The sequence below is a fragment of the Salmo salar genome, chromosome 05 (assembly GCF_965601325.2).
Source record: "Salmo salar chromosome 05, fSalSal1, whole genome shotgun sequence".
In the NCBI taxonomy this organism is placed as follows: Eukaryota; Metazoa; Chordata; class Actinopteri; order Salmoniformes; family Salmonidae; genus Salmo; species Salmo salar.
The window spans coordinates 34,781,917-34,808,420 of record NC_138295.1 but is presented as its reverse complement, the minus strand read 5'-3'; the positions used below and the strand labels follow the sequence as shown (position 1 = coordinate 34,808,420).

General features: G+C 44.2%; 1 protein-coding gene across 2 annotated transcripts; it reads right to left on the bottom strand.

Annotated features, from left to right (window-relative positions):
• Positions 1–841: 841 nt before the first annotated feature.
• Positions 842–25,866, bottom strand: LOC145879506 (uncharacterized). 2 transcript variants are annotated; one of them, XM_082975165.1, is made up of 3 exons: positions 25,511–25,866; positions 8,025–20,049; positions 842–2,126 (listed from the first exon to the last, which is right to left on the bottom strand). In XM_082975165.1, exon 3 carries the CDS (start codon positions 1,937–1,939, stop codon positions 875–877), a length of 1,065 nt encoding a protein of 354 aa, XP_082831291.1. In that variant the 5' UTR covers positions 1,940–2,126; positions 8,025–20,049; positions 25,511–25,866; the 3' UTR covers positions 842–874. The 2 variants fall into 2 exon arrangements, with proteins under 2 accessions (XP_082831291.1, XP_082831290.1); XM_082975164.1 differs by lacking the exon at positions 25,511–25,866 and having other exon boundaries at positions 842–2,201; positions 8,025–19,144.
• Between the last annotated feature and the right edge of the window lie 638 nt (positions 25,867–26,504).

The window sequence follows — 26,504 nt, the reverse complement described above, 5'->3', positions numbered from 1 at the left end:
AACTAAACATAAACCAAAACCCGGAAATACTAAATCAAACACCCTTTACACAAACACACCACCCCGAACCACATAAAACAAATACCCCCTGCCACGCCCTGACCAAACTACAAAACAATTAACCTTATATACTGGCCAGGACGTGATAGTACCCCCCCCTTAAAGGTGCTACCCCAGAAGCACCTTAACAAAAAATAACCCCAAGCAACACCAACAAAAAGTCCCCTTTTCTAAAGGGAGGGAAGGGAGGGTGGCTGCCGTCAACGACGGCACTGTGCTACACCCCCCCTCCCCAACCCACCTATTTTTTGGAGGTGGCTCCGGCTCAGGCCGTTCCAGGCTGTCTGGGCAGTCTGGCAGCTCGGGACAGTCTGGGCAGTCTGGCAGCTCGGGACAGTCTGGGCAGTCTGGCAGCTCGGGACAGTCTGGGCAGTCTGGCAGCTCGGGACAGTCTGGGCAGTCTGGCAGCTCGGGACAGTCTGGGCAGTCTGGCAGCTCGGGACAGTCTGGGCAGTCTGGCAACTCGGGACAGTCTGGGCAGTCTGGCAACTCGGGACAGTCTGGGCAGTCTGGCAACTCGGGACAGTCTGGCAACTCGGGACCGTCTGGGCAGTCTGGCCACTCCGGCAGTTCAGGGCAGTCTGGCCACTCCGGCAGTTCAGGGCAGTCTGGCCACTCCGGCAGTTCAGGGCAGTCTGGCCACTCCGGCAGTTCAGCGCAGTCTGGCCACTCCGGCAGTTCAGCGCAGTCTGGCCACTCCGGCAGTTCAGCGCAGTCTGGCCACTCCGGCAGTTCAGCGCAGTCTGGCCACTCCGGCAGTTCAGCGCAGTCTGGCCACTCCGGCAGTTCAGCGCAGTCTGGCCACTCCGGCAGTTCAGCGCAGTCTGACCTCTCTGGCGACTGTTGACTGGCGGGCAGCTCTGGCGACTGTTGACTGGCGGGCAGCTCTGGCGACTGTTGACTGGCGGGCAGCTCTGGCGACTGTTGACTGGCGGGCAGCTCTGACGATGACTGTTGACTGGCGGGCAGCTCTGACGATGACTGTTGACTGGCCGGCAGCTCTGACGATGACTGTTGACTGGCGGGCAGCTCTGACGATGACTGTTGACTGGCGGGCAGCTCTGACGATGACTGTTGACTGGCGGGCAGCTCTGACGATGACTGTTGACTGGCGGGCAGCTATGACGATGACTGTTGACTGGCGGGCAGCTCTGATGATGACTGTTGACTGGCGGGCAGCTCTGATGAAGACTGTTGACTGGCGGGCAGCTGATGAAGACTGTTGACTGGCGGGCAGCTCTGATGAAGACTGTTGACTGGCGGGCTGACGCACTATAATCCTGGTGCGTGGTGCTGGTACCGGATATACCAGCTTATGAACACGCACCTCCAGGCTAGTGCGGGGAGCGGGAACAGGACGAGTCGGACTGGGTGGACGCACTTCCGGGTCCGCACGAGAGACAGGAGCTGGAAACCCAGGGCTATGGAGGCGCACAGCCGGTCTAGATCTTACCTCCTGCACAACCCGCCTTGGCTGGATGGAACTAGTAGCCCTGTACGAGCGGGGTGCTCGTACAGGGCAGACTGGGCTGTGCAGGGGCCTGATGGTAGCCGTGCGTAGAGCGGGAGTTGGGTAGCCTGGTCCTCGGAGGCGTACCGGCGACCAGATGCGCTGCGCAGGCATCCTCCTACCAGGCTGGATGCCCGCTCTAGCACGGCACCTGCGAGGGGCTGGAATAACGCGCACCAGACTGTGCGTGCGTATGGGTGAGATAGTGCGCTCCTCAGCGAAACATAGCGCTCTCCACCCCATACGCTCCTCCATATAACCACGGGTAGCTGGCTTCCGGCTCTTCTTACGCCTAGCCAAACTACCCGTGTGCCCTCCCCCAAAATTTTCTTGGGGGTGCCTCTCGTGCTTCTCCTTCAGCGTGTCCATGGCCTCGTACCACCACCTCTCTGCCTTGGCTGCCTCAATTTCCCATTGCGGGCGGCGATAATCCCCAGCCTGATGCCAGGGTCCGGCCCCGTCCAGAACTTCCTCCCAAGTCCACTTCTCCCGCCAGTCCAACTCGAACTCCGTCTGCTCCTTCCTCTGCTGCTTGGTCCTTTGGTGGTGGGTGATTCTGTCACAGTTGTCGTCGGTGAATGAGGACCAAAACGCAGCAGGTACGTGAATGCTCATCTTGATTTTTAATTATCTTCAAAAAATGAACATACAACATAACAAAAACGAAAAAAACGAACAACTAACAAACAGTCTGGCAAAGCAAAGCTCAACACAGAACAATCACCCACAAATAACACATACAAACACACCCTAATATATGGGACTCTCAATCAAAGGCAGATAGACAACACCTGCCTTCAACTGAGAGTCCCAACCCCAATCAACCAAACATAGAAACACACACACTAGACTAACCATAGAATTAACTAAACATAAACCAAAACCCGGAAATACTAAATCAAACACCCTTTACACAAACACACCACCCCGAACCACATAAAACAAATACCCCCTGCCACGCCCTGACCAAACTACAAAACAATTAACCTTATATACTGGCCAGGACGTGACAGGTGATTCAGCGATAATCATCTAATTTCATTTGTAGAGGTAATTCAGCGACAATTACCCAAATACTAGTTATTTGTTATTTTGTAGAGGTAATTCAGCAACAATTACCCAAATACTAGTTAGTTTTGCAGAGGTGATTTAGCGATAATCATCTATTTTTATTTGTAGAGGTAATTCAGCGACAATTACCCAAATACTCGTTTGTTTTGCAGAGGTGATTCATCGATAATCATAACATTTTATTTGTAGAGGTAATTCAGCGACAATTACCCAAATACTAGTTATTTGTTATTTTGTAGAGGTAATTCAGCAACAATTACCCAAATACTAGTTAGTTTTGCAGAGGTGATTCAGTGATAATCATCTAATTTCATTTGTAGAGGTAATTCAGCGACAATTACCCAAATACTAGTTATTTGTTATTTTGTAGAGGTAATTCAGCGACAATTACCCAAATACTAGTTATTTGTTATTTTGTAGAGGTAATTCAGCGACAATTAGCCAAATACTAGTTATTTGTTATTTTGTAGAGGTAAATCAGCGACAATTACCCAAGCCACCTTGACCTATGGGGAGGGTGGTTTATTTTTTTATTTTTGTAGAGGTAATTCTGTGAAAATTACCCAGTGAATGAGTTGAGTTGTGTATGAATAGTGCGTTGTATGTTTCATTTGTTTGTTTGTCTGTGGATTATGGCGGGTTTTAATGGGTAATGGCCCAATGGTGGAATAAAAAGTTAGGAGTAGGACAGAAGTTATTTGAATAAAAGGTTGAACATATTTGTTAGTGACACTTTCCTACCATAGGATAGTATAGGAAATGTACAACCCTTAGTATACCAGTAAACTATTACAAGGAAGTTGTGTTCTGTAAAGATTTTAATTGAAAATTACTTTGTGACACTATTACCAGGGGCACTGGTGAATATAATATTATTGTTACTCTACACCCTCAAGATATAATATTAGGAATTGAAGTCTATCATGCGGTTGTCTCTGTGAGGCCAGTGTGTGTAATATATTTGAGTTTAATAGAACCGTTTTCTATAGCCTGGATTAAGAGGGAGTAGAATTAGGATCACAGTATCACCCCCCGTTGTTTAACCTCTATCTACTCAACAGCCAGTGTAATCCCGTGGCGCGATATTCAAATACCTTAGAAATGCTATTACTTCAATTTCTCAAACATATGACTATTTTACACCATTTTAAAGACAAGACTCTCGTTAATCTAACCACACTGTCCGATTTCAAAAAGGCTTTACAACGAAAACAAAACATTAGATTATGTCAGCAGAGTACCCAGCCAGAAATAATCAGACACCCATTTTTCAAGCTAGCATACAATGTCACATAAACCCAAACCACAGCTAAATGCAGCACTAACCTTTGATGATCTTCATCAGATGACACCCCTAGGACATTATGTTATACAATACATGCATGTTTTGTTCAATCAAGTTCATATTTATATCAAAAACCAGCTTTTTACATTAGCATGTGACTAGCATGTGACTAGCATTCCCACCAAACACTTCCGGTGAATTTACTAAATTACTCACGATAAACGTTCACAAAAAACATAACAATTATTTTAATAATTATAGATACAGAACTCCTCTATGCACTCGCTATGTCCGATTTTAAAATAGCTTTTCGGTGAAAGCACATTTTGCAATATTCTCAGTAGACAGGGCTAGCTATTTAGACACCGAGCAAGTTTAGCACTCACCAAAGTCAGATTTACTATAAGAAAAATGTTATTACCTTTGCTGTTCTTTGTCAGAATGCACTCCCAGGACTTCTACTTCAATAACAAATGTTGGTTTGGTCCCAAATAATCCATAGTTATATCCAAATAGCGGCGTTTTGTTCGTGCGTTCAAGACACTATCCGAATGGTAAAGAAGGGTGACGAGCACGATGCATTTCGTGACCAAAAAATTCTAAATATTCCATTACCGTACTTCGAAGCATGTCAACCGCTGTTGAAAATCAATTTTTACGCCATTTTTCTCGTAAAAAAGCGATAATATTCCGACCGGGAAAGCGGGTTTACGTTCAAAGAGAGAGAAAATAAAAACAGTCTGATGGTCCTCTGATCGGCCACTTACCAAACGCGCTAATGTGTTTCAGCCTGGGGCTGCCTCGATATCATTCAGCTTTTTCCCGGGTTCTGAGAGCCTATGGGAGCCGTAGGAAGTGTCACGTTACAGCAAAGATCCTCAGTCTTCAATAAACAGAGCCAAGATGAACAAGAACTTGTCAGACAGGCCACTTCCTGTAAGGAATCTTCTCAGGTTTTTGCCTGCCATATGACTTCTGTTATACTCACAGACACCATTCAAACAGTTTTAGAAACTTTAGGGTGTTTTCTATCCAAAGCCAATAATTATATGCATATTCTAGTTACTGGGCAGGAGTAGTAACCAGATTAAATCGGGTACGTTTTTTATCCGGCCGTGTAAATACTGCCCCCTATCCCCAACAGGTTAACATACACTGAAAGGAGATAGAGAAGAATTTATATAGGCATATTCATACATATTACACCCACTGTAGGATAACCCTATAACCCTATTGGAAAACACATTACACGCGGACTATCTAAATAAAAAGCCGGAGCACCATGGCACAGTCAAACCAGAATGAGGGAATAGGAGCAATGAAGCCTGTCACGCCTGTTGAATAAATACAAAATAAGTTTCCCGCTGTGGAATTTACATTCACTTTTAAGAAATGGCATGTCTGGACAGAGATGGCAGGAGAAAATAGATATCCAATGGATGGTTCATTCAACAAGACTAGGTTGGATTTAGTCAAGGAGATAATTCAGACAAGAAAAATTGACAAAAAAAGGGGGAAGAAGAAAAGTACCCTTGTATCAGAAACTGTGATAGGAATAATGATGCTGGAAGGACAGAAATTCATGAACAAGGCTACCATGACCAAACTAAAGCTGGAGAAAACAATAGAGTGCGGGAGGAAAGAAATTAGTCAGGACAGAGGTACAACAGGAGTACACCCCACCGCCCCGCCGCCGTATGAGACTCAACCCAGAGGACCCCCTGGGTGACTATACACAGATCTACCCTCTCATACCACTGACAGAAGAAAAATGGAGAAGCAACCACAATTATCCTTAAGGGGACTCTGATGAAGGAAATGGATGACACAACAGCAGCAACAAGCGGCATGAGAACAATAGAATTGGATGAAAAAAGGAGGCCCAGTTCCTGGAGGGAATCTCCCTCACCACCCCAACTCACTCCACAAAAAGGAACAGACTGGAAGACCCTAGACATATGGCCGCCTGTAGAAAACAAACTAACTACTAAAGAAGTAAAAGAAAAGTACAAAGTGTTACCATTCATGGGTGACCTATTCAGAGACCAGAGAGAAAGGGAAGAAAGAAAAAGAGAAAAAAGGAGACTGGAAAATAGTAAGTTGTATGCATTACGAAAGGAGGAGAGGAAGTTGATGGAAGATCTGTACGGGTTCATATCTGATTAGGTTAAAGAAACAATGGCCACAGACGATGAGGGAGAAAGTAAAAAGTTAAAGGATGACGTCAGGATGAACATCTACACGGGCACAACGAAAACCTATGCCTGGGTGACCTCAAGGAACTGCTGGCAAGGATGCTGACCCCAGGGCAACTGGAGACACTGCTGGCGAGAGCCCGCATCGAGGATGCCCCACCTTAAACAGTATTGGGTGAGGTATGAACACTCCTGTGGAGGACTCTGAGATATGAATACCCCATGGTAAGAGATATGACCAGAATAAGCCATGTGGCCCCCGACGAAAACTCAGATTTCGCTGAATGGCTTGAAAAGTTTAACCTGTTGGGGATAGGGGGCAGTATTTGCACGGCCGGATAAAAAACGTACCGATTTAATCTGGTTACTACTCCTGCCCAGTAACTAGAATATGCATATAATTATTGGCTTTGGATAGAAAACACCCTAAAGTTTCTAAAACTGTTTGAATGGTGTCTGTGAGTATAACAGAAGTCATATGGCAGGCAAAAACCTGAGAACATTCTGTACAGGAAGTACCCTCTCTGACCATTCCTTGGGCTTCTTGGCTCTGTTTATTGAAAATGTAGGATCTTTGCTGTAACGTGACACTTCCTACGGCTCCCATAGGCTCTCAGAACCAGGGAAAAAGCTGAATGATGTAATTCCAGCCGCTGGCTGAAAAACTTTAGCGCCTTTGGTTAAGTGGTCTATCAGAGGACAATGAGGCGTGTGCACGGGGCGACACCATGTTTTTAGTTTCTCTCTCTTTGTACTAAAACACAGATTCCCGGTCGGAATATTATTGCTTTTTTTACGAGAAAAATGGCATAAAAATTGATTTTAAACAGCGGTTGACATGCTTCGAAGTACGGTAATGGAATATTTAGAATTTTTTGGTCACGAAACGCATCGGGCGCGTAACCCTTATTTACCCTTTCGGATAGTGTCTTGAACGCACGAACAAAACGCCACTATTTGGATATAACTATGGATTATTTGGGACCAAACTAACATTTGTTATTGAAGTAGAAGTCCTGGGAGTGCATTCTGACGAAGAACAGCAAAGGTAATAACATTTTTCTTATAGTAAATCTGACTTTGGTGAGTGCTAAACTTGGTGGGTGTGTAAATAGCTAGCCCTGTGATGCCGGGCTATCTACTTAGAATATTGCAAAATGTGCTTTCACCGAAAAGCTATTTTAAAATCGGACATAGCGAGTGCATAGAGGAGTTCTGTATCTATAATTCTTAAAATAATTGTTATGTTTTTTGTGAACGTTTATCGTGAGTAATTTAGTAAATTCACCGGAGGTTTGCGGGGGGTATGCTAGTTCTGAACATCACATGCTAATGTAAAAAGCTGTTTTTTTATATAAATATGAACTTGATTGAACAAAACATGCATGTATTTTATAACATAATGTCCTAGGAGTGTCATCTGATGAAGATCATCAAAGGTTAGTGCTGCATTTAGCTGTGGTTTGGGTTTATGTGACATTATATGCTAGCTTGAAAAATGGGTGTCTGATTATTTCTGGCTGGGTACTCTGCTGACATAATCTAATGTTTTGTTTTCGTTGTAAAGCCTTTTTGAAATTGGACAGTGTGGTTAGATTAACGAGAGTCTTGTCTTTAAAATGGTGTAAAATAGTCATATGTTTGAGAAATTGAAGTAATAGCATTTCTAAGGTATTTGAATAACGCGCCACAGGATTCCACTGGCTGTTACGAAGGTGGGACGATTTATGAGAGGTTAACCGACCCCCGACCCCAGAGAGGTTAACAAAGGTATTGGGTGTACACCTTACGAGATGTTAACAGGACGACCCATGAACACACCAGGTGTTCGACCTATGACTGACCGACAGATAGACATAACTGAGGCACAGTGTGACCACATTGAGTACGTGAAAGAACTAACCTCTATTGTCAGGTCTCTCCACTCTGCCTACAGGAAAGCAAACAAGGTTCCCCCAGGTGAAGACCCTGACGAGCTTCCCATAAACGTTGGAGACTGGGTGAAACTCGGAGTCCACAAACGTAAATGGAACCAACCACGATGGATGGGTCCGTTCCAGGTAACCATGGTGACACCAACAGCCCTGCGAGTGGCGGAGAGGTCCGGCTGGCATCATCTCTCCCACTGCAAGCATCTCCCAGAGTGGAAGCGATGAATGAGCGACTGGAGGGAGGGAGAGTAGGGCCCCGAGAACATCTGAAGGAGGAAGAAGGTACAAGCCAAAGGACAGAAGCAGAGGGCCCAGACCAAAAGGCCGGAAAGAAAGATGAAGAAGAAGGCTCTAGCCAATGAGCAGAAGAAGGAGGCATCATTTTACACTCACACTCAGGTTCTATAACTAGGAAACAGAGACTACACCGGGTCTGGTGGTTTGTTTTCCCCATCGTCCTTTCCATGGGCCTCCTTGTTGGCGAAGCCACGGGACACCCTGGGGGATATGAGGAAAACAACAAATGTATACAAAAGGTGAGAAAAATTGGAAATCAGACTAAGAGGCCAGGAACCCAGGTTTTAGTGTTTAGAAAGCCTACATCAACCACTGAGCTGTTTGGGAGTCAGGTTGAGCCTATGAGAAGGTCGGAGTTTGAATGTGGCTTTTTATACTTTATGCAGAGAGGTAATGAGAAACAACCTACTAGGCGAAGAGAGACCACAGGACTGTTCTTTGGGAGAAGAACTGAGAGGTTAGCCTGGGAACATGGGACACATGTATGTTGGGATGGTCACAAGAAGGGAGCAAACTTACCTAATGTGGTAGAAGGAAGCAGGCAGATCCCTCTATGGCCTAGATCTCACCTCGGGCGAGGAGAAACTATACTAAAGGGGATTTTAGTGTGTTACACTTACAGCAACAGGTGACAGGTGTAAACCTTTCCGAGATAGAGGAAGGCATGGGAGCACCTTTTGGATGGATGTGGGTATGCAGTGACAAGGGATACCTCACTTTACCTCCTGGATGGGGGGGTTGTTGTTATTTGAGGAGAACAGAAATGCACATGTTAAGAATTCCGGTCACCGATCTTTTCAATGAGACAGGTAAAACCAAATCTGGGGAACTGAAGCGTGCCAAACGAATGATCCCAGACAATCAGGAAGCCTATGGTCATGTCCTACACCCGTGTGAGATTTTTGGTATGTCAGTCATAACCTCCTGGGGTCTGGCTGTCCTGGGAAAGTGGGTAAATAATTTAACCTATTCTTTACAGGCCCATATGAATTTAACGATCCGAGGATTTAGCCAACTCTCATTAGATGTCCAAAATCTGAACGCAGTCGTCGACCGCCATGAGTTGGTTTTAGATTATCCTTTGGTGAAGGAAGGAGGACGCTGTAACGTACTAGGTATTGTTGATCCTGACAATTGTGTTATGCTCCCCCCTGACTTCTCTGAGAATATGACTGCGATAATTGATAAGATTGCTGATCTTAGTAAAACTCTCAAAATCTGAAAAATCTGTCTTTGACAAAATTGGTGACTGGTTTAATGCTAAATTTTGGAAATGTAATGGGTAAAGTTATGTTGACTTTGTTTTCATTGTTTACTCCTGTACTTGTAGGAGGATTGGTGATTTTAGCTACTGTTTGTATTTGTAAGAGAATGACTGAAACTGCTCTTGAACATGCTGGAGTGATGTTGGTGGAAGCTGATGGAAATCGTGATGAAGGTGAGACTGGTGCATTTCTGGTTTCTCTTAATCCCATTGTCTATCCAACTCGTGAGGTTCTTCCCAGGACTCAGGAGGAATGGGAATATAGACAGACTCACCCCACCCCACCACCATTCCAGGAACCTCAGGAGTTGTTTCTCCCTTTAGCAGGCCATCCCTGGGATTAAATGGATCCTGGGGATTTGCCAACACGGTTTGATTTCAGAGAAGAATATTATGATTGAACCTGTGAGACTTATTAGTCTCAGAGGGGAGAATGTAGGGGGTGGGTCCCATTCTTAAATGGAAGAAGTTTGGAACAACCAAGGCCCTTCGTAGAGCTGGCCGGCCAGCCAAACTGAGCAATCTAAGGAGAAGAGCCTTGGTCAGGGCGGTGGCCAAGAACCTGATTGTCACTCGGACAGAGCTCCAGAGTTACTCTGTGGAGATGGGAGAACCTTCCAGAAGGACAACCATCTCTGCAGCACTCCACCAGTCAGGCCTTTATGGTAGAGTGGCCAGACGGAAGCCACTCCTTAGTAAAAGGCACATGACAGCCCGCTTGGAGTTTGCCAAAAGGTACCTAAAGGACTCTCAGACCATGACAAACAAGATTCTCTGGTCGATGAAACCAAGATTGAACTATATGTCCTGAATGCCAAGCGTCACATCTGGAGGAAACCAGGCACCGCTCATTACCTGGCCAATACCACTCCTACTGTGAAGCATGGTGGTGGCAGCATCATGCTGTGGGGATGTTTTTCAGTGGCAGGGACTGGGAGATTAGTCAGAATCGAGGGAAAGATTAACAGTCCAAAGTACAGAGAGATCCTTGATGAAAACCTCCTCCAGAGCACTCAGGACCTCAGACTGGGGCAAAGGTTCACCTTCCAACATGACAACGACCCTAAGCACACAGCCAAGACAATGCAGGAGTGGCTTCGGGACAAGAGCCAGGACTTGAATCCAATCCAACATCTCTGGAGAGACCTGAAAATAGCTATGCGGTGACACTCCCCATCCAACCTGACAGAGCTTGAGAGGATCTGCAGAGAAGAATGGGAGAAACTCCACAAATACAGGTGTGCCAAGCTTGTAGCATCATACCCAAGAAGACTCGAGGCTGTAATTGCTGCCAAAGGTGCTTCAACAAAGTAAAGGGTCTGAATTCTTATGTAAATTTAATACACATTTTTTATGGGGTATTGTGTGTAGATTGGTGAGGGGAAAAAACAAGTTAATCCATTTTAGAACAAGGCTAACATAACAAAATGTGGAAAAAGTGAAGGGGTCTGAATACTGTCTGTGTACTATGTTTGTGCATCAACATCTATTTGATAAGGAGGAGAGACTGAGGAGAGTAGGGTGAGTATCCACACAGACATGTAATACCCAGATATTATTCAAAAATCTCAAACAATTTCTCTCCTCTCTCTCCAGTTTTCTGCTTTTTAGTTCCACTTGAAATGGCAAATGACAAGCAATCCAAATCAATGAGGCGGTAGTTTACCAGCTCACAGAACCAGGAAGACAAAACAAACAAGCTATTCAGTGAAAACTCCACAATGCAGGCTCCCAGTGATCATACTATACACCATATGCACTTCTTGTTCAATATATCCTCGAAACACTTTCTTTGAGGGCATTATCACTTTTATACAACGGGTTACCAACATATTCAAATAATGATTGACATATTTTCATTAAAAAAATAATTTTGATTGATTTGCATAAGCTGTTTTCTCGTGACATTTATTTGGATGCATCCATAACAATGAGCTATTGAGGCGTGATTTCGCCTGGCATAGAAAATGTGCTCTTTCGTCAGGACCAGTGGTGTAAAGTATTTAACCCTTGTATGGTGTTCATGTTTTTGTTATGCACCCAATGTTCGCGGGTCTGATGGACCCACAACATTAATGAGTTTTAAAACAATTCAGGCATAACGATTTACGTAAAAATACTTAATACCTGATACTTAGATGTTGACTTATATTAATTACAAGCAACATAGACAGCATACATATTTGCCATTTACCTCTGCTAGATCATATTTATCAATAAAAGCGCAATTCGTTTTTTGGGGATTTTCTATTTATTTTTGTAAACAAAATTATTTTTGTAAACAATTATAATCAAGACATGAGCGGAATAAATCATGTTTATCTTGAAAAAATATAAATTAAACAAGGTTTTCATCACTATTGATGTTTATTGCTTTGAACTGAACAAATTGGAAGGACAAATTTTATATACAGTATTATATGGAAATGATAAATGAGCCCCATTGATCATAAATTAAGGCCGGTCTACACACCACATGAGGGACATAGTAAAACTATGTGTGTTGCAAATGTATTTCTTGCACTTGATGCATGTGTACTGTGTCTTCCTGACTTTCTTGGATCCACACACATCGCAGCGCTTCTTCTTGTTGCTACCGGCTGCAATCTAGAATGATGAAAACACTTAGTTCAGGAATTTTACTAACATCTCACTCACTCACTCACTCACTCACTCACTCACTCACTCACTCACTCACTCACTCACTCACTCACTCACTCACTCACTCACTCACTCACTCACTCACTCACTCACTCACATATATAGTTACAGCAGGCCAAGGTAGGAGAGTCAGACACACACATGCAACAACATCACTCACTCTTACTTCCGGTATTGGAGTTGTTGGTTCTGTGGGCCGGGCGGATGGGGAACCAGCATCCTCCTCCTGAATCCTCCTCACGATGGCTGCAGAAGCTGTGGACCTTGGGATATGTTGCCTCCTCTGGATTTGAGGTCTTACCCATGCCTTGCCCAGCTCCTTGAGAAAGAGCCGTCTCCTCTGGAGCTTCCCTCTGTTACAATCTGGATTCAATTTACATTTACATTTACGTAATTTAGCAGACGCTCTTATCCAGAGCGACTTACAAATTGGTGCATTCACCTTATGATATCCAGTGGAACGACCACTTTACAATAGTACATCTATATCTTTTTTTTTTTGGGGGGGGGGGGGGGGGGGGCAGAAGGATTACTTTATCCTATCCCAGGTATTCCTTAAAGAGGTGGGGTTTCAGGTGTCTACGGAAGGTCGTGATTGACTCCGCTGTCCTGGCGTCGTGAGGGAGCTTGTTCCACCATTGGGGTGCCAGAGCAGCGAACAGTTTTGACTGGGCTGAGCGGGAACTGTGCTTCCGCAGAGGTAGGGGGGCTAGCAGGCCAGAGGTGGATGAACGCAGTGCCCTTGTTTGGGTGTAGGGCCTGATCAGAGCCTGAAGGTACGGAGGTGCCGTTCCCCTCACAGCTCCGTAGGCAAGCACCATGGTCATGTAGCAGATGCGAGCTTCAACTGGAAGGCAGTGGAGTGTGCGGAGGAGCGGGGTGACGTGAGAAAACTTGGGAAGGTTGAACACCAGATGGGCTGCAGCGTTCTGGATGAGTTGTAGGGGTTTAATGGCACAGGCAGGGAGCCCCGCCAACAGGGAGTTGCAGTAATCCAGACGGGAGATGACAAGTGCCTGGATTAGGACCTGCGCCGCTTCCTGTGTAAGGCAGGGTCGTACTCTGCGAATGTTGTATAGCATGAACCTACAGGATCGGGTCATCGCCTTGATGTTAGCGGAGAACGACAGGGTGTTGTTCAGGGTCACGCCGAGGCTCTTAGCACTCTGGGAGGAGGACACAATGGAGTTGTCCACCGTGATGGCGAGATCATGGAAAGGGCAGTCCTTCCCCGGGAGGAAGAGCAGCTCCGTCTTGCCGAGGTTCAGCTTGAGGTGGTGATCCGTCATCCACACTGATATGTCTGCCAGACATGCAGAGATGCGATTCACCACCTGGTTATCAGAAGGGGGAAAGGAGAAGATTAATTGTGTGTCGTCTGCGTAGCAATGATAGGAGAGACCATGTGAGGATATGACAGAGCCAAGTGACTTGGTGTATTGCGAGAATAGGAGAGGGCCTAGAACTGAGCCCTGGGGGACACCAGTGGTGAGAGCACGTGGTGCGTAGACAGATTCTCGCCACGCCACCTGGTAGGAGCGACCTGTCAGGAAGGACGCAATCCAAGAGTGAGCCGCACCGGAGATACCCAACTCGGAGAGGGTGGAGAGGAGGATCTGAAGGTTCACAGTATCAAAGGCAGCAGATAGGTCTAGAAGGATGAGAGCAGAGGAGAGAGAGTTAGCTTTAGCAGTGCGGAGAGCCTCAATGCCATCCAGATGACAAACACGTTGTACGCCGAGGTGTCCAAGATGTTGAAGAATATCACAAGTGGCCAGCGTAGCGTTCTTCTTTTGCAGCTGTAGCCAGTCACCAGCTTGTCTAAATTGTCCACCCCTCCTTTTGTAGCATTGTAATCCATTAGGATTTCTGTTTTTTGATGTTCCTGGCCACAGATTCTCCCATCCCTATGCAGTGTACTCATGAGTATCACATTTTTGCCTTTCTTTGGCACGTAGGACACTAGGGAGATGTCGGCTGTGAACACAAACTTAGTGGAATTGATAAGCCTGTTCTGTGTATTCAACAGCTGAGGTGGGAGCTCTAGCTTGTTTTTTCAATCTGTTCCTACCATCGTCAGCTTCCTCTTGAATAGCTTTTGTCCCAGCTTGTTTGAAGTAAAAAAGTTATCGCATGTGATGTTGTGGCCACGGTGTCCCTGTGTCACATCCAGGACAACCCGCATCCCTTGGTTCTTTTCAGGGGTTCCTCCACCTGGCTTCCCTGTATACACTTGCAAGTTCCACGCATATGGTGAAGCAGCATCACAGCCAGCCCAGATCTTGATTCCATATTTTGTGGGTTTAGACGGTATGTACTGCCTGAAGGGGCAGTGGCCCCTAAATGGCATAAGCTGCTCATCAACAGTAACATTGGGCCCAGGGTTGTAAAACGGGGGAAGCCGGTCCACCCACTTGTCCCACACTGAGCTGATTGAAGCTAGCTGCCGAGCTGGTCTGGTGTCTCGGTTATCGACGCGGATAATCCTGGAAATAATGTAGAAGTTTTCCAGAGACATTGTTGCACGGAAAAGTTCTCTGCCACTTTCTGCATCCCACAGGGTTCTGTGGATTCCCCATTGGATCTGAAAACACCAGCAAGGATAAGAACACCAAAGTATGCATGTAAATGACTTTAGTCCATCTCCTTCCATCTCTCTCCAAAAACATGCCTTCCCTCCAAATGAGTGCAGTCCAGAATGATTTTCTGGATGGTGTCTGGGATGAACAGTTCAAAAGAAGACTGTGTCCTGCACATGAGTAACCGTCATCCGTGTCGGCCCTGGTTGCATCACATTGGCAGCCATGCGGGGTGACTCATTCCTTGGCCAAGAAGACCATTCAATTTCATAATTTTTTTACATCCATATTTCTGCTGATGAGCTAGTTGCTGATCGGTTGGTCCTGGCGCTGGCTGAGGGTCAATATCATCCTCTTCTTCCAACTCACTGTCAGATTCCGAATTGACAGAGACATGATCGTCGTATTCAGAAAATTCTTCATCTTCCAAAGTGGAAGACGCTCCTTCCACACATAGCTTCTCACGCTGCAAAAATTATTTCTAAGGCCCTCTGAGCAAAGATTATTTTTGCCATACTGATTGATTGTGGTAAGGAGCAACACATGCAAAGCTATTTATTTGTTGTGTCCCTCCCCCAATTTACACCTGGCTGGAGTAGAGTGTGGGAAAATATTGAATTTTTTACAATGTATCAAAATATTGTATTGTAATACCATTGTGCAGGTTCCTGCAAGACATTATGTAGTTTCCCATACTACAAAGGGTAAAGAGTGCAAGAAAAGCGGGAGACAGGCAGATAGCACCAAGAACCTGTCTGTCTATGTTGAAACAGCAGACCCAGGGAGGAGGAAGACAGAGTGAAGGCACACAGCAAACCTTTTTGTTTAATTTTTACTTGTTTTCACCTACACACACACTTTTCCACAATTTTATTACCCTCCGGTCCAGGGTACCTGAACACCACATATGTAATATAAATGTGTAGGGGGTGCAGTGTGCACTCAATGAAAATGTGTTATTTTACATGTTCTTCACAGAAAATTAGCAAAGGCCAATGAGTCTCAAGTTGAAAAATTATTAATTGTATCATTTTTCTTTTAGTAGACATTGAAAATTGGTCCCACAGACCCGAACACCACACAAGGGTTAAGTAAAAATACTTTAAAGTACTACTTAAGTCGTTTTTTAGGATATCTGTACTTTACCTTACGACACTGCTCAAAAAAATAAAGGGAACACTAAAATAACACATCCTAGATCTGAATGAATGAAATAATCTTACTAAATATTAAATCTTATTCCATGGAGGTCTGGATTTGGAGTCACACTCAAAATTAAAGTGGAAAACCACACTACAGGCTGATCCAACTTTGATGTAATGTCCTTAAAACAAGTCAAAATGAGGCTCAGTAGTGTGTGTGGCCTCCACGTGCCTGTATAACCTCCCTACAACGCCTGGGCATGCTCCTGATGAGGTGGCGGATGGTCTCCTGAGGGATCTCCTCCCAGACCTGGACTAAAGCATCCGCCAACTCCTGGACAGTCTGTGGTGCAACGTGGCGTTGGTGGATGGAGCGAGACATGATGTCCCAGATGTGCTCAATTGGATTCAGGTCTGGGGAACGGGTGGGCCAGTCCATAGCATCAATGCCTTCCTCTTGCAGGAACTGCTGACACACGCCAGCCACATGAGGTCTAGCATTTTTTTCATTAGGAGGAACCCAGGGCCAACCGCACCAGCATATGGTCTCACAAGGGGTCTGAGGATCTCATCTCGGTACCTAATGGCAGTCAGGCTACCTCTGGTGAGCACATGGAGGGCTGTGCGGACCCCCAAAGAAATGCCACCCCACACCATGACTGACCCACCGCCAAACCGGTCATGCTGGAGGATGTTGCAGGCAGCAGAACGTTCTCCACGGCGTCTCCAGACTCTGTCACGTCTGTCACATGTGCTCAGTGTGAACCTGCTTTCATCTGTGAAGAGCACAGGGCGCCAGTGGCGAATTTGCCAATCTTGGTGTTCTCTGGCAAATGCCAAACGTCCTGCACGGTGTTGGGCTGTAAGCACAACCCCCACCTGTGGACGTCGGGCCCTCATACCACCCTCATGGAGTCTGTTTCTGATCGTTTGAGCAGACACATGCACATTTGTGGCCTGCTGGAGGTCATTTTGCAGGGCTCTGGCTCCCCCCTCTGCTCCTCCTTGCACAAAGGCGGAGGTAGCGGTTCTGCTGCTGCGTTGTTGCCCTCCTACGGCCTCCTCCATGTCTCCTGATGTACTGGCCTGTCTCCTGGTAGCGCCTCCATGCTCTGGACACTACGCTGACAGACACAGCAAACCTTCTTGCCACAGCTCGCATTGATGTGCCATCCTGGATGAACTGCACTACCTGAGCCACTTGTGTGGGTTGTAGACTCCGTCTCATGCTACCACTAGAGTGAAAGCACCGCCAGCATTCAAAAGTGACCAAAACATCAGCCAGGAAGCATGGGAACTGAGAAGTGGTCTGTGGTTACCACCTGCAGAACCACTCCTTTATTGGGGGTGTCTTGCTAATTGCCTATAATTTCCACCTGTTGTCTATTCCATTTGCACAACAGCATGTGAAATGTATTGTCAATCAGTGTTGCTTCCTAAGTGGACAGTTTGATTTCACAGAAGTGTGATTGACTTGGAGTTACATTGTGTTGTTTAAGTGTTCCCTTTATTTTTTTGAGCAGTATATTTATATTTTTGACTACTTTTACTTCACTACATTCCTAAAGAAAATAATACATTTTCATACAATCCATACATTTTCCCTGACACCCAAAAGTACTCATTACATTTTTAATGCTTAGCAGGCCAGGAAAATGATCCAATTCACACACTTATCAAGAGAACATCATTGGTCATCCCTACTGCCTCTGATCTGGTGGACTCACTAAACACAAATGCTTTGTATGTAAATAATGGAGTGTGCCCCTGACTATCCATAAAATAAAAAACAAGAAAATTGGGCCATCTGGTTTGCCTAATATAAAGAATTTGAAATGATTTATACTTTTACTTTTGATACTTAAGTCTATTTTTTAAATTACATTTACTTTTGATACTTAAGTATATTTAAAATCAAATACTTTTAGACTTCCTCAAGTAGCATTTTACTGGGTCACTTTTACTTGAGTCATTTTCTATTAAGGTATCTTTACTTTTACTCAAGTATGGCAATTGGTTACTCTTTCCACCACTGGCCAGGACACTGTTTTCAGAGGAGCTAGCCAACAACACAGCTAACACAATAACTTCAAACTGAAGCTGTAAAGACTGCAAACTAGCTGCACTTTATTTCATTTGACCTTTTTTTAATTGACATTTATTTGTATACACTACCGTTCAAATGTTTGGGGTCACATAGAAATGTCCTTGTTTTTCAAAGAAAATCCAATTTTTTGTCCATTAAAATAACATCAAATTGATCAGAAGTACAGTGTAGACGTTGTTAATGTTGTAAATGACTACTGTAGCTGGAAACGGCATATTTTTTATGGAATATCTACATAGGTGTACAGAGGCACCGTCAACAGTGAAGAGGCGACTCTGGGATGCTGGCCTTCTAGGCAGAGTTCCCCTGTCCAGTGTCTGTGTTTTTTTGCCATCTTAATCTGTTATTTTTATTGGCCAGTCTGAAATATGGCTTTTTCTTTGCAACTCTGCCTAGAAGGCCAGCATCCCGGAGTCGCCTCTTCACTGTTGACGTTGAGACTGGTGTTTTGCGGGTACTATTTAATGAAGCTGCCAGTTGAGGACTTGTGAGGCGTCTGTTTCTCAAACTAGACACTCTAATCTACTTGTCCTCTTGCTCAGTTGTGCACCGGGGCCTCCCACTCCTCTTTCTATTCTGGTTAGAACCAGTTTGCTCTGTTCTGTGAAGGGAGTAGTACACAATGTTGTACGAGATCGGCAGTTTCTTGGCAATTTCTCGCATGGTATAGCCTTCATTTCTCAGAACAAGAATAGGCTGATGAGTTTCAGAATAAAGGTATTTGTTTCTGGCCATTTTGAGCCTGTAATCGAACCCACAAATGCTGATGCTCTAGATATTCAACTAGTCTAAAGAAGGCCGTTTAATTGCTTCTTTAATCAGAACAACATTTTCAGCTGTGATAACATAATTGAAAAAGGGTTTTCTAATGATCAATTAGCCTTTTAAAATTATAAACTTAGATTAGCTAACACAACGTGCCATTGGAATACAGGAATGATGGTTGCTGATAATGGGCCTCTGTACGCCTATGTAAAAACATCTGACGTTTCCAGCTACAATAGTCATTTACAACATTAACAATGTCTACACTGTATTTCTGATCAATTTGATGTTATTTTTATGGACAAAATATGTGCTTTTCTTTTAAAAACATGGACATTTCTAAGTGACCCCAAACTTTTGAACAGTAGAGTATGTAGCTTGGTGAAAGTAAACCCAGCACAAGACACACAAACTCATTTGGGGTTGTTTAATCTGTCGAGGTTTACATTTAAAATAGGATAATGTAGAAGATAAATCACCGCAAGGTGAAGTCACCATAAAGTAAAGTTCAGTCTAAGTCACAATCAATTGAAATAAATCTGTTAGTAAAGTGCATAAAAACAACAAGTACAAAGTGAAATGCATAAATGCTATTGGCTCTGCTTTCTATAGAAAAACACAAGAAAATACAGAGACCACAATGTTCACAGTTAGAATGGACTTTCTAACGTTTCAAATATCTGGGTATGTCCATAAATAAAATGACATTGTGCATTTATTTATTTAACCTGGCAAGTCATTTAAGAACAATTTATTATTTACAATGATGGCCTACCCCAGCCAAACCCAGACAACACTGGGCCAATTGTGCGCCACCCTTTGGGACTCCCAATCACGGCCGGATGTGATACAGCCTGGAATCGAACCAGGGACTGTAGTGACGCCTCTTGCACTGAGATGCAGTGCCTTAGACCACTGCGCCACTCGGGAGCCCATGAAAAACAAAAAATAAATGTCATAAAATAATATGAATACTTACAAAACACTGCCCATGTAATACCCTAACCCCACATAGGTTACAATTCAAAAATGAAACAAAATACAACACCCTGAAGCTTTACATGAAATAGAATGTCATTCTGATAATTACTCACGCTTCAAATAATGTTATCATCAACTCCACAACGTGGTTCTGAGAGCGCTGGTATTCAGCTAGCAAGAAGCTAACATCCTCATGTCAATCTGAAAGTATCAAAAGGCTAACATGAACATCTAGCATAAATATTACAAAACAAACTCTTATACACTGCAGATGATGCAAAATATGATATATTCTGGTACAAGAGTAAGATAAAAAAGTATTATTTATCCATCTAAAGTGACATTGGACCCACTATGGATTTCATCAGCTCTCCAGTGTAATTGCTTACTCTCACTCTTACACACTGCGCAATCGCATAACCGCCTGTACACATTATTTATGGCTCTCTTAAGGGGACAGTGCCATCTAGTGGATATAAATGAATATAGCTACGTGCTTTTACCACCTGGCTACATTCTCCCCTGCTACAAAGTCAGAGTCCTCTGTGATTTAGCACAAGATATTAACTTCTCTTACAGCTTCACCTGAAGAATACAGTTCCCAGAATGGTTATAATCTGGGACAACATTTCAGGACTGAATGAAACTGCATTATTACAAGCTGATTTAGGAATGTTATATGGGTTTGAGTGTACCCCAGCATTTGCTCTGGTACTTCTGCGCGAAGGAGGAACAGGCACTTCAATCTCTGGTTCATTCACAAAATCATCTGCATGAACTGGCTCAGAAACATCTTGTTCCTCAGCAACATCTTCATGTTCCTCTCTACCGGAAGAATAACTGTCACTATCAGCGTTACCCACAGGTTCTGTGTTTTCCTCTCGAGTTACCTTTGGAAAGGAGACTTCCTCAAACACTACAAACTCAGGAGTAGAAGGCTCTGGCAAAGACTTAAAAACCTCTTACATCTAAACGTTCCGCTAGCGGAACACCTGCTCCAATATCCAATGATGGGCGTGGAGCGAAATACAAACTCCTCTAAAATACAAAAACTTCAATTTTTCAAACATATGACTATTTCACAGCATTTTAAAGATAAGACTCTCCTTTATCTAACCACACTGTCCGATTTCAAAAAGGCTTTACAACGAAAGCAAAACATTAGATTATGTCAGCAGAGTACCAAGCCAGAAATAATCAGACACCCATTTTTCAAACTAGCATATAATGTCACAAAAACCCAGAAGACAGCTAAATGCAGCACTAACTTTTTATGATCTTCATCAGATGACAACCCTAGGACATTATGTTATACAATACATGCATGTTTTGTTCAATCAACTTCATATTTATATCAAAAAACAGCTTTTTACATTAGCATTTGACGTTCAGAACTAGCATACCCCCTGCAAACTTCCGGGGAATTCGCTAACATTTTACTAAATTACTCACGATAAACGTTCACAAAAAGCATAACAATTATTTTAAGAATTATAGATACAGACCTCCTCTATGCACTCGATATGTCCGATTTTAAAATAGCTTTTTGGTGAAAGCACATTTTGCAATATTCTAAGTACATAGCCCAGGCATCACGGGCTAGCTATTTAGACACCCGGCAAGTTTAGCACTCACCAATATCAGCTTTACTATTATAAAAGTTTCATTACCTTTTGTTGTCTTCGTCAGAATGCACACCCAGGACTGCTACTTCAATAACAAATGTTGGTTTGGTCCAAAATAATCCATCGTTATATCCGAATAGCGGCGTTTTGTTCGTGCGTCCCAGACACTATCTGAAATGGTAAATCAGGGTCGTGCGCATAGCGCAATTCGTGACAAAAAAAATCGAAATATTCCATTACCGTACTTCGAAGCATGTCAACCGCTGTTTAAAATCCATTTTTATGCCATTTTTCTCGTAGAAAAGCGATAATATTCCGACCGGGAATCTCCTTTTAGCTAAACTGAGGAAAGTAAACAAAGCTTTCGGTCGACACGGGCACGCGCCTGAGTCTCACAGTACTGTAACCAGCCACTACCCAAACGCGCTACTTTTTTTCAGCCAGAGCCTGCAAAGCCACGATTCAGCTTTTTACCGCCTTCTGAGACCCTATGGCAGCCGTAGGAAGTGTCACGGGACAGCTAAGATCCTCACTCTTCAATAAACAGAGACAAGAAGAACGACACCTTGTCAGACAGGCCACTTCCTGCCTGAAACCTTGTCAGGTTTTTGCCTGCCAAATGAGTTCTGTTATACTCACAGACACCATTCAAACAGTTTTAGAAACTTTAGGGTGTTTTCTATCCATATGTAATAAGTATATGCATATTCTAGTTACTGGGTAGGAGTGGTAACCAGATTAAATCGGGTATGTTTTTTATCCAGCCGTGAAAATACTGCCCCCTAGCCATAACAGGTTAACAGGAGGGGTGATGGGGGTTACTGGCGCACTGTTCTTCACTAGCCTATGAGCAGGGACAGGATGGTCTCTCACACATGGCTTTAGATTAATTCTATGAAGCGTTTTTACAGGCCCACCTTCTAAATGGCTCGAATGCATGTGTAGTACCCTGTACCTCGATCACTCTGTACACAGTAGGACCCCAAGCATCCTGAATATTGTTTCTACCCTTAGGTCTCTGGCGTTAGTAAACCAGCTGGCCGACATCAATGGGTGGACAGTACACTGTCTTTGTGAAGTTCAACACTCTCTGCTGCTTTTTGTTCTGTGTACTCTCAGGCTCTTTCACTTGCCTCGTTCAAACACTCCTGGTGAACAAGCAACCAGTCATGTTTCTTGTCGAGCACCTGCTCTTGACTTAACAAAGCATCAACAGGAAGGTGTGGATGGACCCCGAAAAGCAGGTAGTACAGCAAGTACCCAGTGGTGAGTTGGGCATCACATTGCAGGCATACACCAACTCTGGTAACTGCTCGGGCAACGGCGCTTCTTTTATGGAGGCAGTGTGAGCAGGAGATCATGAGCGTTCCATTAAACATGTCGCACTGAGCGGTCCCCTCGGGGTGATGGTGGGTCGTGCAGGTTTTCTTGACTCCATAAAGCTTACACAACTCGGCGAAATGTATCCCTCGGTCAGAGTGCAATCTCTCAGGCACCCAATACTTCATGAACCACTCCTTGAGAAGGACCTTAGCTGTAGTCTCCGCTTTCTGATCACGAATAGGGAACCCCTGAGTGAACTCAGTGAAAACATCCGTTACCACTAACACATTTTCACAACCATCAGACGCAGGTTCAAGGATGGTGAAATAAATCCACTACAACAACTTCAAGGGGCCGTGAAGCTAGGAAGGGTTTCATTGATGCCTGTATAATGGGCTGTGGCATCTTTGTCAAAATACATCTCTGGCATTACTTCACCCACTGCTCAACATCTTCATACATCCCAACCCAGAAACATCTCTGTCTAAGTAGGTTCCGTGTACGTTCTATCCCCTGGTGTCCCATGCAATCATGTACACTTTCAAGTACTGGTTCTTTCAAGCAAGCTGGCAATAGGAGCAGGTGACATTCACCTACATGGGTGTCCTCAATCACACAGTACAACAACCCACTTTGCTCTTTTACTCGATGCCACTGCTTCAGCGTGGATATATCTGGCTTAGTTAATCGTGACCTCTCCTTGTGAGTAGATTTTTTCTGTTTGTCCCAAAACTTCCTCAGCCCGCTGAGTGTAGGGTCATGAAACTCCGGTAACTCATCTTTTGAGTAACCAGGAAGTGTTGGTGAGTTACCCTGAGACTCACTACTATCAGCAGCCACCCTGGCTTCTGAGGCACAAATCTGTCTGATCTTACAGCACTTGGCTCCTGCTGTCACTAAGTCTGGTTCTAGAGCTGTCCCCTTTCGAATGACATTGCAAATTGGCACACAATCGTCATACTTGGCATGATCATTACCAGGCTCAAGCTCCCCTGCAAACGGCTGCCTAGAGGGCATCTGCAGCTGCACTGTAGCATCCCGGGCGGTACTTGACCTCGAAGTCAAACACTTCTAACTGAGCCACCCATCTTTTCTCGATGACACCTAACTTGACTGTGGCGAGGTGACACAGGGGGTTGTCGTCTGTTATCACAGTGATCTTAGAGCCCAAAAGATAACCTCGAAATTTCTCTGAAACAGCCCACTTGAGGGCGAGGAGCTCAAGTTTCATACTACTGTAGTATGCATTACGGAGCCTCCTGCTGGCATACGCTATTACTCTCTTTCAATCTCCTTGCTGCTGGTAGAGAACAGCACCTAATCCTAGGCCACTTGCATCTGTCTCTATATTGAAAGTTCGAGCAAAATCAGGATAACCTAACACAGGTGCAGTGGTAAGTTTCTCTTTCAACAGCTCAAAAGCAGCCTGGCACTCAGATGTCCATGAACCATCAAACAAGCATTTAGCTTTTGCAGGTCTATCTTCTCTGAGGCATGCATTGACTAGGTCATGGAGAGGGCCAGCCAGTTTGGAAAACCCCTTAATGAACCTCCTAAATTAACTACAGAAGCCAAGAAACGACCTCAGATCTTTGAGTGTACTGGAGACTAGCAACTGTTTTACAGAGGTGATCTTCTCTGGGTCTGCCCCCAATACCCTCTGCTGAGTAAACATACTTCTTGCTGAATGAAATGGCACTTCTCAAGCTTCACTTTCAACCCTGTCTCTTTCAGTCTCTTCAGAACTGTCTCAAGTCTCTCCAAGTGGTCCTGGAACGTCTGAGAGAACACGAGTATGTCATCCAAGTATACTAACAGTATCTAAAAGACTAGGTAACTCAAAGTAACTTGCATGAGTCGTTAAAACGTTGCAGGCCCATTACAAACCCCAAATGGCATCCTAAGATACTCCCATAGGACAAAAGGAGTTGTAAATGCAGTCTTGTGTCTGTCACGTTCTTGCAATGCAACCTGATGGTAACCACTAGCAAGATCAATAGTCAAAAATAACTTTGCAACGTGAAGGGCATCAAAACTTTTGTCGATGGGAGGCAAAGGAAAAGCATCACTTCTGGTTTTTGCATTCAGTCACCTACAGACAACACATAGACAGAGACTCCCATCACTCTTACGGACTAGGACCACAGGAGAAGCGTATGAGGTCACCTGGATGACACCCTTCTCCAGAAGCTTGATGATGTGCTCCCTAAACTCTTTGTACTGTGTAGGAGGAATGAGGCAGTAGGGCTGTGTTTCTGGTGTGTCATCGACCAAATTAATCTTGTGCTTGACTTTATCAGTTTAACCCAGGTCCTCATCCTGGAAAGCAAACACGTCTGAGTAACTGGCCAAAAGAGCAGCTAGCGGGGCTTGTTCTTCTTGTGTCCCACCAATGTGTAGGCTGTCCAATATCAACTGAATGTCACTGTCAGATGTTTGACCTTCTTTTCTATATCCATACAAATTATGCCAGCTGATTCATGATTTCGACTGGCTGAGAAACGCTTCCTGCCTGCCTGCCTGTCTCGTCCCGACTCCCATTACTATGGGACTGTTGGAGATCGAATTTGAATATCGAAACAATGTCGCAAATGTCGGAGACAGACAGCAAGGTTTATACAAATCTCTGCTGTTGTTAACTAAATGTTAGTCTAAAAGAAATGTGAGATAATGTCTAGATGCTTTTTATAGTGGAGATAAAGTTTGTAACTTGCCTGGCTGGGCTGATGAGACAGTGGATTGGCGCAGTCAGATGGAACAGAGCAAATAGGCATTTTAACATCATAGATTTAGTCGGTAGTAACTTGTGGAATAGACACCGGCTGGAATGTGTTGGAGATTTTCCAGTCATCTGATGATTCTCAGTACCTATACTGTTCTCTTTGAAGTAGAAAGAATAATCAATATAAGCTTAAATACTAGACATGTGTAAGCAGAACGAAGGCTAAGCCCATGTGAGTGTACAAAGCTAGATCAACATCGAATTGACCATTGGACATGTAAAAAACAGAACGTAAGCAGAATCTGTGTAGATGAGGCGAGGCAAGGTAAACTAACAAGACGTGACTGGTCTGGGCCATATCTGATATTGTGAAGGATACTAGGACACGCACATAGGTTAATCATACATAAGACAACGTCAGTCTGAACTTGTGAAGACCTTTGGACAGGAACATTAGCTAAGGGTTATGCATGTCATGCCACCAATAGAATCTATGCCCCAATGTCTGAGCCAATAAGAGGATGGTAAGACAACAAGATTTGGAAAATAGGGTGATGACGTTATGTAAGGGTAAGACTGTATAAAAACCAAGCACTAAGAATGAAGTTCATGAAACAACTGAATCTAACTCGGCTTTGTTGCTCTCTGTGATAAAGTCTAATTGAATTCACAAGCTCTGGTATCTGAGAAGTATTTGAGTCAATATTTTTCCACAACAAATGCACTTTTAACCAATCAGCGTTCAGGATTAGACCCACCCCTTGTATAAAATGATATAGACATGTTCGTGAACGAACACACAGACACCAAATGATATACAAATCAAATTGTATTAGTCACATGCGCCGAATCAACAGGTATAGACCTTACAAGCCCCGAACCAACAATGCAGTTGCAAAATAATAAAAAATAAATAAAACATTTAAGAATAAGAAATAAAAGTAACAAGTAATTAAAGAGCAGCAAATTAATGCAAAACAAATGTG

What these genes read in the sequence shown, in the direction of transcription:
- LOC145879506 (XM_082975164.1), bottom strand. Translation starts at nt 2,185, where the DNA reads ATGAGCATTCACGTACCTGCTGCGTTTTGGTCCTCATTCACCGACGAC.